The sequence below is a fragment of the Carcharodon carcharias genome, chromosome 10 (assembly GCF_017639515.1).
Source record: "Carcharodon carcharias isolate sCarCar2 chromosome 10, sCarCar2.pri, whole genome shotgun sequence".
Classification (NCBI taxonomy): Eukaryota; Metazoa; Chordata; class Chondrichthyes; order Lamniformes; family Lamnidae; genus Carcharodon; species Carcharodon carcharias.
In genome coordinates this window covers 102191935-102208012 of record NC_054476.1, presented here as the reverse complement: position 1 = coordinate 102208012, position 16078 = coordinate 102191935, and the positions used below count along the sequence as shown (strand labels likewise).

Here is a 16078-nt window from a genome sequence, read left to right as displayed (position 1 = left end):
AGAAACTGAAGCAAAATGTATTCCAGTTATTAATATATTCATTCAAAGATAATGAGAAAGTGGAGGTCAGGTCATGTCTCAGCGAATGAAAGCTGGATGGAAGTGCATCAGATTGTAATCCCATTAACGTATAGAAATGAGATCCTGAGGATTGCTCATGAAATTCCAATGGGGGGGATATTTAAGAATTAGGAAAACACAGGAAAAAATAAAGGGTTTTTTTTGACCAGGATTGCATAGGGATGTAGGGAAATTCTATAGAACCTGTCATATATGTCAAATAACAGGAAAATCACAAGCAGTGATTAAGCTGACGCCTTTAATTCCAATACCAGCATTTGAAGAACCTCTTACCAGGGTCATGATTGGTTGTGTAGGACCCCTCCCTAAGACTAAAATTGGAACTCAGTATTTAGTAACAATAATGGCTGCGTCTACTAGGTTTCCTGAAGTGATACCTTTAAGAAGTATTACAAATAAGAGAATTGTGGAAGAGTTAATTACATTTTTCACAAGATATGGTTTACCTAAAGAATTCCAATCAGATCAGGGGTCAAATTTCTTAACACAGCAAGTGATAAAAGTGAAAGCAGATAAAAGCGGCTAAAATTCGCAGTTTTGTTTCTGAAGATAAAGTATTAGTTTTGTTACCAGTATTAGAGGATTCATTAAATGCAAGATTTAGTGGACCTTACAGGATTGAAAAGAAATTGAGTGAAGTAAATTTTTAAATAAATACTCCAGATAGAAGAAAGAAGCAGAGGGTGTGTCATGTAAATATGCATAAAAAAGTATTTTGACAGGGAAGTGGAACAAAAAGAGGTTTTAGTGACGGTGGAAGATGAGAAAGAGGTAGAAGTGCAGTACCCTGAAATTGATTTTCCTCCAATCAAATTGGAAAATTTAAATGCAATGTTGAGTTACCTTCCAAGCTAGTGTCAAAGTAATTTGGAAAAGCTATTGCAGTCACAGAAGCCTATTTAAGGAAATAAGTTGGGAAAGACACATTTAGCTTTACAAGATGTATGTATAGAAATATCATTTTCAATAACCTTATAGATTAAATCGGGCAAAATTATCACAAGTACAAAAAGAAATTGATTTCATGCTTCAAAATGAGATCATTGAATCTAGTTGCAGTAACTGGAGTTCACCTATTGTACTGATACCAAAACCAAATGGAACACAGGCTGTGTGTGGACTATCGAAAGGTGACTGTGGTGACAAAAACGGATTCATATCCCATACCATGGTTGGACTTGCTAAAAGGACACCGGTGGTTACCATTGTCGGACAGAGCAAAGGAGATATCAACTTTCATAACGCCAAGTGATCTTTTTCAGTTTAAAGTCATGCCATTTGTTATAAAGAATGCACCTGCAACATTTCAAAGACTGACAAACAAAGTAATTGCAGGTCTAAGCAATTGTGCTGTTTATATTGATGATTTAATAGTTTTCAGTCAGACATGGAAGGAGCATTTATAGCATCTGGAAGAATTATTTCCTTGACTACAAGAAACTAATTTGTTGATGATCTTGGCTAAAAATGAATTTGCAAAACCGCAAGTTACATATCTAGGCCATACCATTGGACATGGTAAGGTGGCTCTGGGAGATACGAAAGTCAGGGCTATCATGGATTTCCCAGTGCCTACAACAAAATGAGAAGTTTTGAGATTTTTGGGCATGAGTGGGTTTTACAGGAGATTTGTACCAAATTTTAGCCGAGTGGTTGCTCCACTGACTGAAATATTAAAAAAGAACAAGAAGTTTCAACAGACACTGGAGAGTCAGAAGTCATTCGATAGTTTGAAAACTGTGTTAACTACGACACCAGTGTTGGCAGTGCCCAATTATGCCAAGCAATTCAACTTGGCCGTTGATGCAGGTGATATAGGCATTGGGGCTGTACTGTTATAAGAAGATGACACTGGAATTTAAAAACTGAGGGTATTTTTCATGGAAGCTGAATGTACAACAGAGAAGACATTGAACGATTGAGAAAGAGACTTTGAGTTTGGTGTTAGCACTGCAGCATTTTAAAATTTATGTTGCAAACAATTCATCAGAAACAATTGTTTATACAGACCATAATCCTTTGAAGTTTCTGGACAAATTTCGAGACAAAAGTGCGAGGCTTTTCAGATGGAGTCTATTGCAACTATTTAATTGACATATTATACATGACTGTTCATTTTTCGATAAGGAGGGGGATGTCATGAAGCTATTAACGTATGTAATATTTTGGAAAATATTTTTCTTTTAAAATAGAGGTTTAGTCTGTGGATATGTTTTAACTGGATTAAGGCCAGATAGTCTGGGTGCTTTGATATATACTAGTTGTGATATGTAAGAGAGATGGCGTGCATTTGCATTTTTTGAATAAAGCATTCAAGAAGTGGGGTGAAAACTTGATGCCTTTCTAGCAGATACCAAGCACTACGTTTATATTACTAATAAAAAAGGGGTTTCATTGTTAAAAGGTGAAGTTCAAAGAGGTTGTTGATACAATGAGAATTTATATTCAATTGGGCTGGTAGGTATAACTCAGTAGTTCTTGGGTGTATAGGTAGAGGCAATGGAAGATCAAAAGGCAGCTGCAAGCCTCCAGCTGGCTCCACAGTGAAAAGAACCTCATTTTGAATTTGTAAGTTGAAAATGCTTTTCCTGGTGTTTGGTTAAGTCAATGGGTTGCTGTTGCCTTAAAGGAGATTAGTTTGGGAATTTGTTAAAAGTTATGATGGTAGTAATTTGTAGCCATGTGTACCTATATTTTAACCTGTGTAAATTAATAAAATGTTTAATGTAAAACCTCGAAGACTAGCGGTCTGATTCCTGAGTTTAGAGTCGCATCCCACACATAACACTTAAAATTATTGATTATGACAGTTGTTCAGTTTCCCTCTGGGATTTAAAAAAAATAACCCTGCTTTACCAACTGCATCGGTAATAACATCAGGAGGGGGGACATCACAGGGGAACCAGGACGGGGTCACAAGGAAACTGTTGAGGGGGTGGGGGGGTGAGCATTACAGTGGAGCCAGGAGAAGCAATATTTTGGGAGTGGGTGTAGCACATTGTAATGGACACAGCAGAGAAGTGAATGTGGGTATACGAAGGGTGTGAGAGCAGGGTCACTGACCTCCCAGAAGCTCTCGGCTGTTCCATCGTCCCTTGCCACTGACATGGCCGTTATTTCCTTACAGCACAGAATTTTGGCAGCTTTAGTTCTGCTAAAAAAAGGAATGTGCAGTTAATGGCAAGGCAAGTCTGATGGGTGTTCACACAAGCAGTTTGCCTGTCCAGTCTCAGGGAGGGTCTTCACCCAGTGCCCTGGGAAGCTATAGGTTGGCAGAGAGTAGCAGGAATCTCAGCTTCCAGTAGCACTCCCAATGACACAATGCAGAGAGGTTGTGGGGAAAGGGAGAAGCTGAATTTCACAGCTAATAGGATGCTGAATCTCACAGGCTGGCTGCTGGAACTATATTTTAGAAAACTGCTTGGGGAAAACATAGCTTTAATCAATTACAGGTTACACACATTTAATGTGAATAAATTTTGCATGATGCTAGAGTGAGTTCTGGGTGAATTGAAACTGGTTTGATCATATTCTGTGACCATATTGAGAAGTGTAGATGAACAGAGAGACCTTGGTGACCATGTTCACAAATCCAGAACACATTAATCAGGTGTTAAAAAAGCAGATGAGTTAATTTAGTTTATAAAAAGAATAGAATATTAAAACAAAGATCATGCTGGAACTTTATCAATCACTGGTTAGAAGTCAGCTGAAATATTGTGGATAATTCCGGGCACCAGACTTCAGGAAAGTAGGAAATAGCTTAGAAAGGGACAGAGGAGGTTTACCAGAATGTTACTGTTGATGAGCGACTTCAGTTATGAGGTGAGATTAGAAACGTTCAGACTGTTCTCCTTGGAACAGAGGAGATTAAGAGATGACCTAATCGGGGTTAAGATATGCTTTGGTAGAGTGGGGAGAGAAAAATGATTCCCTCTGATGATCAATGATGGATCAATAGTTTGAGGTCACTGATTCAAAATCATTGAAAAAGATTCAGAGGTAGATGAGAAGTTTGTTTCACGGAGTTATCGGGATCTAGAAAACTCAAAATAAAGAGCTGGTGAAAGGTCTTTCTATAATTTTAAAAGGTAATCGTGAATAAGGAACTTGAAGAGTTATGGACAAACATTGGGGATGCGGAATATGCATGACTGCTCTTTCAAAGGGCCAACACATGGTATAATGGGCTGAATAACCTCCTGTGCAGTAAGTTTCTAAGAGGACTATTTGGTCACATTAATAAAGGTGGAGACACGAAATCTAGAGCAGCCAGTGACAGAGACGGTAGGAAGGAGACAGGAACACAAACAATAAACACTGTAGTGATGGAAATCTGAAATAAAAAAATGAGAAATACTCTGCATCTGTGGAGAGGGAAACAGAGTTAACATTTCAGGTTAATGACCTTTCATTACGTCTCAATAATGTTAGAGATCTAACCGGTTTTAAATATACACAGAAACTGGGAAAGAGGTCATGGAACAACATGTCTGTGATAGGGTGCGAGGCAGGACTGATTAAACAACTGAAGGGATGATGGTGCAAGACAAAAGGAGATAGTAGCGAGAAAGATAAACGAAAAGAAGGGATACCCAGAGGAGGTGTAAATGGCAACAACAGAACCATTACCAACGGCTTCTGTCCAAAATAATGGGGGCAGAGGTTCTCATTTGGAATTGTTGAAATCAGTGTTGAGCTGATTGGAAAGAATCGAAGGACAACAGGAAGAAGCAGGGACTTACATCTTGGCCCAGAGCAGCGGGTAATACCAGTTTACCTCTTCCTCCGTACCATTATTGATGTATGGAATAAGCAACACAAGAACAGTAAATGTAGAGTCTTACTCAACTGCTAACACCCGTTCTCCCAGCTCTCCAACGTCCACTCCCACACTGACTGCTACAATGATTCTAGGCTAATGCTCTGAGGACATGGGTTCAAATCCCACCACAGCGGCTGGTAGAATTTAATTTCAATTAATTAATAAATTGGGAATTATAAGCTGTGGTTGACTCTTAACTGCCCTCTGAAAAGCTACTCATTCGTATCAAACAGCCACAGAAAAGTTGAAGAATGAAACTGGACAGGCCACCTAGCATCAACCTAGGCGCCAGAAACAACAGCACACCTAAACAAAAACAGAATTACCTGGAAAAACTCAGCAAGTCTGGCAGCATTGGCAGAGAAGAAAATTGTTGACGTTTTGAGTCCTCATGACCCTTCGACAGAACTAGGTGAATCCAAGGAGAGGGGTGAAATATAAGCTGGTTTAAGGTGGGGGTGGGAGGAGGGGGGTTGGGTGGGGGGGTGGGGGGGAGAAGTGGAGGGGGGTGGTGTGGTTGTAGGGACAAGCAAGCAGTAGGGACAATCAAAAGATGTCACAGACAAAAGAACAAAAGAACACAGAGGTGTTGAAGTTGGTGATATTATCTAAACGAATGTGCTAATTAAGAATGGATGGTAGGGCACTCAAGGTATAGCTCTAGTTGGGGTGGGGGGGGCATAAAAGATTTAAAGATAAAGGAAATAGGTGGGAAAAGAAAAATCTATATAAATTATTGGAAAAAACAAAAGGAAGGGGGAAGAAACAGAAAGGGGGTGGGGATGGAGGAGGGAGCTCAAGACCTAAAGTTGTTGAATTCAATATTCAGTCCGGAAGGCTGTAAAGTGCCTAGTCGGAAGATGAGGTGCTGTTCCTCCAGTTTGCGTTGGGCTTCACTGGAACAATGCAGCAAGCCAAGGACAGACATGTGGGCAAGAGAGCAGGGTGGAGTGTTAAAATGGCAAGCGACAGGGAGATTTGGGTCATTCTTGTGGACAGACCGCAGGTGTTCTGCAAAGCGGTCGCCCAGTTTACGTTTGGTCTCTCCAATGTAGAGGAGACCACATTGGGAGCAACGAATGCAGTAGACTAAGTTGGGGGAAATGGAAGTGAAATGCTGCTTCACTTGAAATGAGTGTTTGGGTCCTTGGACGGTGAGGAGAGAGGAAGTGAAGGGGCAGGTGTTACATCTTTTGCGTGGGCATGGGGAGGTGCCATAGGTGGGGGTTGAGGAGTAGGGGGTGATGGAGGAGTGGACGAGGGTGTCCCGGAGGAAACGATCCCTACGGAATGCCGCTGGGGGGGTGAAGGGAAGACGTGTTTGGTGGTGGCATCATGCTGGAGTTGGCGGAAATGGCAGAGGATGATCCTTTGAATGCGAAGGCTGGTGGGGTGATAAGTGAGGACAAGGGGGACCCTATCATGTTTCTGGGAGTGAGGAGAAGGCGTGAGGGCGGATGCGTGGGAGATGGGCCGGACACGGTTGAGGGCCCTGTCAACAACCGTGGGTGGAAAACCTCGGTTAAGGAAGAAGGAGGACATGTCAGAGGAACTGTTTTTGAAGGTAGCATCAGAACAGATGCGACGGAGGCGAAGGAACTGAGAGAATGGGATGGAGTCCTTACATGAAGCAGGGTGTGAGGAGCTGTAGTCGAGGTAGCTGTGGGAGTCGGTAGGCTTGTAATGGATATTGGTGGACAGTCTATCACCAGAGATTGAGACAGAGAGGTCAAGGAAGGGAAGGGAAGTGTCAGAGATGGACCATGTGAAAATGATGGAGGGGTGGAGATTGGAAGCAAAATTAATACATTTTTCCAAGTCCCGACGAGAGCATGAAGCAGCACCGAAGTAATCATCGATGTACCGGAGAAAGAGTTGTGGGAGGCGGGAGGGGGTCGGAGTAGGACTGGAATAAGGAATGTTCCACATACCCCATAGAGAGACAGGCATAGCTGGGGCCCATGTGGGTACCCATAGCCACACCTTTTATTTGGAGGAAGTGAGAGGAGTTGAACAGGGTTAGCACACCTAACCCTGTCAACCCTGCAAAGTGCTTCTTACTAACATCTGGGGGCTTGTGCCAGAATTGGGAGAGCTATCCTATAGACTAGTCAAGCAACAGCCTGACATAATCATACTCACAGAATCAAACTTTACAGATCATGTCCGAGACACCACCATCACCATTCCTGGGTTATCCTGTCCCACCAGCAGGATAGTCCATCAGAAGTGGCTGCACCACGGTTTACTGTCGAATGGGAGCTGCCCTGATAGTCCTCAACATCAACTCCGGACCCCATGAAGTCTCAGGGCATCAGGTCAATCATGGGCAAGGAAAAGTCCTGCTGATTACCACGTACTGACCTCCCTCAGCTGATGAATCAGTACTCCTCCATGTTGAACACCAGTTGGAGGAAGCACTGAGGGTGGCAAGGGCGCAGAATGTACTTTGGAGGGAGACTTCAATGTCCATCACCAAGAATGGCTCGGTAACATCACCACAGACCGAGCTGGCCATGTCCTAAAGGACATAGCTGCTAGACTGGGTCTGGGGCAGATGGTGAGGGAACCAACAAGAGGGAAAAACCTACTTCACATTGTCCTCATCAACCCGCCTGCCACAGATACATCTGTCCATCACAGTATCAGTAGGAGTGACCACTGATACAAAGTCCCATCTTCACAATGAGGATACCCTCCATCGTGTTGTGTGGCACTACCACCGTGCTAAGTGAGATAGATTCCAAACAGATCTCAAACTGGAGACTGGGCATCCATGAGGCACTGTGGGCTATCAGCAGCAGCAGAATTGTACTTGAACACAATCTGTAACCTCATGGCCTGGCATATCCCCCACCATTACCACCAAGCCAGGGGATCAACCCTGGTTCAATGAAGGGTTCAGGAGGGAATGCCAGGAGCCAGGCATACCTAAAAAAGAGGCAGCAACCTGGTGAAGCTACAACACAGGACTGCTTGTGTGCCAAACAGCATAAGAAGCAAGTGATAGGCAGTACTAAGTGATCCCACAACCAACGGATCAGATCTAGGCTCTGCAGTCCTGCCACATTCAGTCATGAATGGTGGTGGGCAATTAAACAACTAACAAAAGGAGGAGGCTTCATAAATATCCCCATCCTCAATGGTGAGAGAGCCTAGGACATCAGTGCAAAAGACAAGGCCGAAGCACTTGCTACAATCTTCAGCCAGAGTTGCTGAGTGGGTGATCCAACTCCGCCTCCCCTGGAGGTCCCCAGCACCACAGATGCTGGTCTCCAGCCAATTCGATTCACGCCACGTGATATCAAGAAATGGCTGAAGGCAGTGGATAGTGCAAAGGCCATGGGCCCTGACAATATTCCAGCAATAGTACTGAAGACTTGTGCTCCAGAGCTTGCTGCTCCCCTAGCAAAGCTGTTCCAGTACAGCTACAACACTGGCATCGACCCAGCTATGTGGAAAATTGCCCAGGTATGTCCTGTACACAAAAAACATGATAAATCCAACTCCGCTAATTACCACCCCATCAGTTTACTCTTGATCATCAGTAAAGTAATGGAAGGTTCATCGAGAGTGCTATCAAGCGTCACTTGCTTAGCAATAACCTGCTCACTGACGCCCAGTTTGGGTTCTACCAGGGTCACTCAGCTCCTGACCTCATTACAGCCTTGGTTGAAACATGGACAAAAGAGCTGAACTCCCAAGGTGAGGTGAGAGTGACTACCCTTGACATCAAGGCCGCATTTGACCACGTATGGCATCAAGGAGCCCCAGCAAAACTGGAGTCAATGGGAATCAGGGGGAAAACCGTCTGCTGGTTGGAGTCATACATAGCACAAAGGAAGATGGCTGTGGTTGTTGGAGGTCAATCATCTCAGTCCCAGGACATCACTGCAGGAGTTTTTCAGGATAGCGTCCAAGGCCCAACCATCTTCAGTTGCTTCATCAATGACCTTCTTTCCAGCATGATGTCAGAAATGGGGATGTCCGCTGATGATTGCACAATGTTCAGCACCATTCATGACTCCTCAGATACTAAAGCATCCATATCCATATGCAACAAGATCTGGGCAACATTCAGGCTTGGGCTGATGAGTAGCAAGTAACATTCACACCACACAAGTGCCAGGCAATGACCATCTCCAATAAGAGAGAGTCTAACCATCGGCCCTTGACATTCAATGGCATTATCATCGCTGAATCCCCCGCTACCAACATCCTGGGGGTTACCATTGACCAGAAAATGAACTGGACTAACCATATGAATACTTTACGGCTCCAATAACAGTCAAGAAGCTCCACACCATCCAGGACAAAGCAGCCACCTGATTGGCGCCCCCCCCCATCCTCCACCTTACACATTCACCCCCTCCATCACCGACGCACAGTGGCAGCAGTGTGTACCACCTTTCACTGTCGCTGGTGTAAAGAACATATTTTTATTTTTTCTTGGACTGTGGCTTTAAGATTGGACTGTGGCTTTAAAAACTACAATGGCTGCAGTTTAAAAGAGATGTTCACTGGGGCAAGAAGAAGAAAATCTACAATGTTGCTATCTCCTGGAACAGTTTGCCATGTTGGACAGAATGGTGCTGGAAAGGAGACCTGGTTTAAGACCTAGCGATAGCGTTTTGATTGGCTCCTGACCAAGTGGCCAGGTTTTGTGTGAGGATAGTGCAGTATATCAGCTCCTAGCCTGAAATGAGAAAAGACCTGAAACCTCTCTCAGTAATCCTGCCATAGTAGCTGGCTGGCTATTCCTCACATCGCTGTATCCTGCTTTTTTTGAGAAACCCCCGTAAGGAGGAAAAGCAGGAAAATCACCAGCAGAGGCTTTCAAAGCAAGTTTCAACCAGAAAACCACTGACTGCAAGTGCTGGGAAACTATCTCGTGTCAGCCACAATAACCCGCAAGGAAGTTGAGGAAAAGCAATCAAAGTCAATCTATCTAATCCTGAACTCTGGATTGGTGCTATGGAACTGTTTTATCTCACCCTTAAAATCCAGGTTTTGTGTGTCGTGTGTGTTTGTGTGTGTGTATTTATGTATAGGGGTTTAAGAAGGGGTAGAGTTTAAGTTATAGAGTTTAAAGTTAGCAGCTCACATTTCTTCATTTTGCCACTAGTTACAGTTAATTTGTTTAATAAACAGTTACTTACTTGTTAAGTTTACAAATCTGATGTTTGTATTCTGTTAACCTAAATTAAACAGGTAGAATTGGGGCAATTTGATGGTCTGATTAAACTTTTCACACTTGTCATGGCTCGGGGAGCAGTGGGACTTGATATTACAGCGCACTATCCCCAGTGATTTGTGACACTGGGTCAAAATCCTGGAACTCCCTTCCTAACAGCACTGTGGGTGTACCTACACCACATGGACTGCAGCGGTTCAAGGCGTCAGCTCACCACCACTTTCTCAAGGCCAATAGGGATGGGCAATAAATGTTGACCCAGCCAGTGATGCCAAAATCCTGAGAGAGAATTAGAAAAGTCAGTTATCCATTCACTCACTCAGAGTGTAGGCTGACTGTTCCCTGACATACTGGACCCAGCCTGTACCTTCTTCCACTTAGGGCTCAGTTTTACCACTGCCAACTGTAACTCCCACTTATCCAACACCTGGAAGGTGGGGAAAAATCATGAAGCTCTTTACAGAAGCGATTATAAGATTTGAGAGGACTGCTGTATTTGTGATTGGGTCCTGCCAGGATATATTCACAATGCACCTCAGAAAAGGAAGATGGAAATTGTTGAGCTTCTTTTCCTGGCAGCTATGTCATCCATGTTTCACAGCCATACAGCAAGATGCTGAGAATACAAGACTTATAAACAAGCAGCTTGGTCAGAAGGGTCAGTTGCATATTATTCCATATGTGTTTCGAATTAACCAAAGGTGGCAGCTGCATTCGTTTTGAGTGTATCAAGCTCTGCATTTTCAGGTACTGTGGACCTGAGGGAGCAGAAATTGCAAACCACATGGCCGCTGGGACCGTTCCATCTACGAAAGATGATGGACATGCAGCAAACAATCCATTGCAGGTGTGGTATATGGGCATCTTTGCCAATGGCTGTGAAGGCCAATCCTTGAGAGGCCACAAGTGCCGCACATGAAGCTGCCAGGTATCACTGTGGGTTGTTGTTTTCGGTATTGGCATCTGCTGCTAAGCCATTGTAGCTACTGGTCATTGTGGTGGTGCACATCAATCCACAGGAGGTGTTGCCATTTATTTCTGTCTCCCAGGTGTAATAAGCTATGTCTAGGGCCTTCATGTCACACTCCCCAGCATCCTTGAAGTAGAGCTTTATGTGTCCTGCTGGTTGTCTGGCTCCGGCTACCTCACCATACAGAAAGTCCTTGGATATACAACCGTCTTCCATCCTACAGACCTGTCTGAGCCAATGAAGCTGCGTTTGTTTGGTGAGTACTCTCAGGCTTGGAAGCTCTGCCTTTGAGAGGACTGCTGTATTTGTGATTGGGTCCTGCCAGGATATATTCACAATGCACCTCAGAAAAGGAAGATGGAAATTGTTGAGCTTCTTTTCCTGGCAGCTATGTCATCCATGTTTCACAGCCATACAGCAAGATGCTGAGAATACAAGACTTATAAACAAGCAGCTTGGTCAGAAGGGTCAGTTGCATGTTATTCCATATGTGTTTCGAATTAACCAAAGGTGGCAGCTGCATTCGTTTTGAGTGTATCAAGCTCTGCATTTTCAGGTACTGTGGACCTGAGGGAGCAGAAATTGCAAACCACTTCCAGTGAGGTGTTATTTAGTGTTATTAGGGGTGGAGATACAACACTTTACCCATGACCACAGTTTTCTTATAGTCAGGGAGAACAAGTTATAGCCGTGGGAAAGACAGTCCATGAGACTTTGTAGCTGAGTTTCCATGTGGGTGACACACACAGTTGCACAGGCGTCACACACACACACAGCGACACAGGCGTCACACACACACACACACACACACACACGCAGTGACACAGGCGTCGCGTCACACGCACAGAGTTGCACAGGCGTCACACACACACACACACACACACACACACACACACAGAGTTGCACAGGCATCTCACACACACACACACACACACACACACACACACACAGAGTTGCACAGGCGTCACACACACACACACACACACACACACACACACACAGAGTTGCACAGGCGTCACACACACACACACTGTTGCACAGGCGTCACACACACACACACTGTTGCACAGGCGTCACACACACACACACTGTTGCACAGGCGTCACACACACACACACTGTTGCACAGGCGTCACACACACACACACTGTTGCACAGGCGTCACACACACACACACTGTTGCACAGGCGTCACACACACACACACTGTTGCACAGGCGTCACACACACACACACTGTTGCACAGGCGTCACACACACACACACTGTTGCACAGGCGTCACACACACACACACTGTTGCACAGGCGTCACACACACACACACTGTTGCACAGGCGTCACACACACACACACTGTTGCACAGGCGTCACACACACACACACTGTTGCACAGGCGTCACACACACACACACTGTTGCACAGGCGTCACACACACACACACTGTTGCACAGGCGTCACACACACACACACTGTTGCACAGGCGTCACACACACACACACTGTTGCACAGGCGTCACACACACACACACTGTTGCACAGGCGTCACACACACACACACTGTTGCACAGGCGTCACACACACACACACTGTTGCACAGGCGTCACACACACACACACTGTTGCACAGGCGTCACACACACACACACTGTTGCACAGGCGTCACACACACACACACTGTTGCACAGGCGTCACACACACACACACTGTTGCACAGGCGTCACACACACACACACTGTTGCACAGGCGTCACACACACACACTGTTGCACAGGCGTCACACACACACACTGTTGCACAGGCGTCACACACACACACTGTTGCACAGGCGTCACACACACACACACTTGCACAGGCGTCACACACACACACACTTGCACAGGCGTCACACACACACACACTTGCACAGGCGTCACACACACACACACTTGCACAGGCGTCACACACACACACACACTTGCACAGGCGTCACACACACACACACACTTGCACAGGCGTCACACACACACACACACTTGCACAGGCGTCACACACACACACACACTTGCACAGGCGTCACACACACACACACTTGCACAGGCGTCACACACACACACACACTTGCACAGGCGTCACACACACACACACACTTGCACAGGCGTCACACACACACACACACTTGCACAGGCGTCACACACACACACACACTTGCACAGGCGTCACACACACACACACACTTGCACAGGCGTCACACACACACACACACTTGCACAGGCGTCACACACACACACACACTTGCACAGGCGTCACACACACACACACTTGCACAGGCGTCACACACACACACACTTGCACAGGCGTCACACACACACACACTTGCACAGGCGTCACACACACACACACTTGCACAGGCGTCACACACACACACAGTTGCACAGGCGTCACACACACACACAGTTGCACAGGCGTCACACACACACACAGTTGCACAGGCGTCACACACACACACAGTTGCACAGGCGTCACACACACACAGTTGCACAGGCGTCACACACACACAGTTGCACAGGCGTCACACACACACAGTTGCACAGGCGTCACACACACACAGTTGCACAGGCGTCACACACACACAGTTGCACAGGCGTCACACACACACAGTTGCACAGGCGTCACACACACACAGTTGCACAGGCGTCACACACACACACACAGTTGCACAGGCGTCACACACACACACAGTTGCACAGGCGTCACACACACACACACAGTTGCACAGGCGTCACACACACACACACAGTTGCACAGGCGTCACACACACACACACAGTTGCACAGGGCGTCACCACACACACACCAGTTGCACAGGGTCACACACACAGTTGCACAGGGTCACACACACCCACGTTGCCACATGCGTCACCACACACACCGAGTTGCGCAGGGCGTCACACACACACCAAGTTGCAACAGGCGTCACACACACCCAGTTGCACCCGGCGACACACACACACAGTTAGCACAGGGTCACACCACAACAGTTTGCACAAGGCGTCACACACACAAGTTGCACAGGCGTCCTCACACACAGTTGCACAGGCGGTCACACCACACAGTTGCACAGGGCACCACACCGTTGCACAGGCGTCACACACAACAGTTTGCACAGGCGTCCACACACACAGTTGCACAGGCGTGACACACACACAGTTGCCACAGGGCTACCACACACACAGTTGCACAGGCGTCACACACACACAGTTGCACAGGCGTCACACACACACAGTTGCACAGGCGTCACACACACACAGTTGCACAGGCGTCACACACACACAGTTGCACAGGCGTCACACACACACAGTTGCACAGGCGTCACACACACACAGTTGCACAGGCGTCACACACACACAGTTGCACAGGCGTCACACACACACAGTTGCACAGGCGTCACACACACACAGTTGCACAGGCGTCACACACACACAGTTGCACAGGCGTCACACACACACAGTTGCACAGGCGTCACACACACACAGTTGCACAGGCGTCACACACACACAGTTGCACAGGCGTCACACACACACAGTTGCACAGGCGTCACACACACACAGTTGCACAGGCGTCACACACACACAGTTGCACAGGCGTCACACACACACAGTTGCACAGGCGTCACACACACACAGTTGCACAGGCGTCACACACACACAGTTGCACAGGCGTCACACACACACAGTTGCACAGGCGTCACACACACACAGTTGCACAGGCGTCACACACACACAGTTGCACAGGCGTCACACACACACAGTTGCACAGGCGTCACACACACACAGTTGCACAGGCGTCACACACACACAGTTGCACAGGCGTCACACACACACAGTTGCACAGGCGTCACACACACACAGTTGCACAGGCGTCACACACACACAGTTGCACAGGCGTCACACACACACAGTTGCACAGGCGTCACACACACACAGTTGCACAGGCGTCACACACACACAGTTGCACAGGCGTCACACACACACAGTTGCACAGGCGTCACACACACACAGTTGCACAGGCGTCCACACACACACAGTTGCACAGGCGTCACACACACACAGTTGCACAGGCGTCACACACACACAGTTGCACAGGCGTCACACACACACAGTTGCACAGGCGTCACACACACACAGTTGCACAGGCGTCACACACACACAGTTGCACAGGCGTCACACACACACAGTTGCACAGGCGTCACACACACACAGTTGCACAGGCGTCACACACACACAGTTGCACAGGCGTCACACACACACAGTTGCACAGGCGTCACACACACACAGTTGCACAGGCGTCACACACACACAGTTGCACAGGCGTCACACACACACAGTTGCACAGGGCGTCACACACACACAGTTGCACAGGCGTCACACACACACAGTTGCACAGGCGTCACACACACACAGTTGCACAGGCGTCACACACACACAGTTGCACAGGCGTCACACACACACAGTTGCACAGGCGTCACACACACACAGTTGCACAGGCGTCACACACACACACAGTTGCACAGGCGTCACACACACACACAGTTGCACAGGCGTCACACACACACACAGTTGCACAGGCGGTCACACACACACACAGTTGCACAGCGTCACACACACACACAGTTGCACAGGCGTCACACACACACACAGTTGCACAGGCGTCACACACACACACAGTTGCACAGGCGTCACACACACACACAGTTGCACAGGCGTCACACACACACACAGTTGCACAGGCGTCACACACACACACAGTTGCACAGGCGTCACACACACACACAGTTGCACAGGCGTCACACACACACACAGTTGCACAGGCGTCACACACACACACAGTTGCACAGGCGTCACACACACACACAGTTGCACAGGCGTCACACACACACACAGTTGCACAGGCGTCACACACACACACAGTTGCACAGGCGTCACACACACACACAGTTGCACAGGCGTCACACACACACACAGTTGCACAGGCGTCACA

At 47.0% G+C, this 16078-nt stretch overlaps 1 protein-coding gene across 9 annotated transcripts in view; it reads right to left on the bottom strand.

The window, feature by feature from the left end:
• The window catches only part of pacsin3 (protein kinase C and casein kinase substrate in neurons 3), a 164348-nt gene that overhangs the window by 99460 nt on the left and 48810 nt on the right, over nt 1-16078 (bottom strand). For 6 of the 9 annotated variants that reach the window (XM_041197661.1, XM_041197662.1, XM_041197664.1 and 3 more), the window contains one exon: nt 3145-3235. The exons of 1 other annotated variant lie outside the window; for it this stretch is intronic. In XM_041197661.1, the coding sequence (XP_041053595.1) occupies nt 3145-3189 (45 nt within the window). In that variant the 5' untranslated portion in view covers nt 3190-3235. The remainder of the gene's footprint in view (nt 1-3144; nt 3236-16078) is intronic. 2 more of the 9 variants (XM_041197663.1, XM_041197666.1) reach the window with 1 other exon arrangement.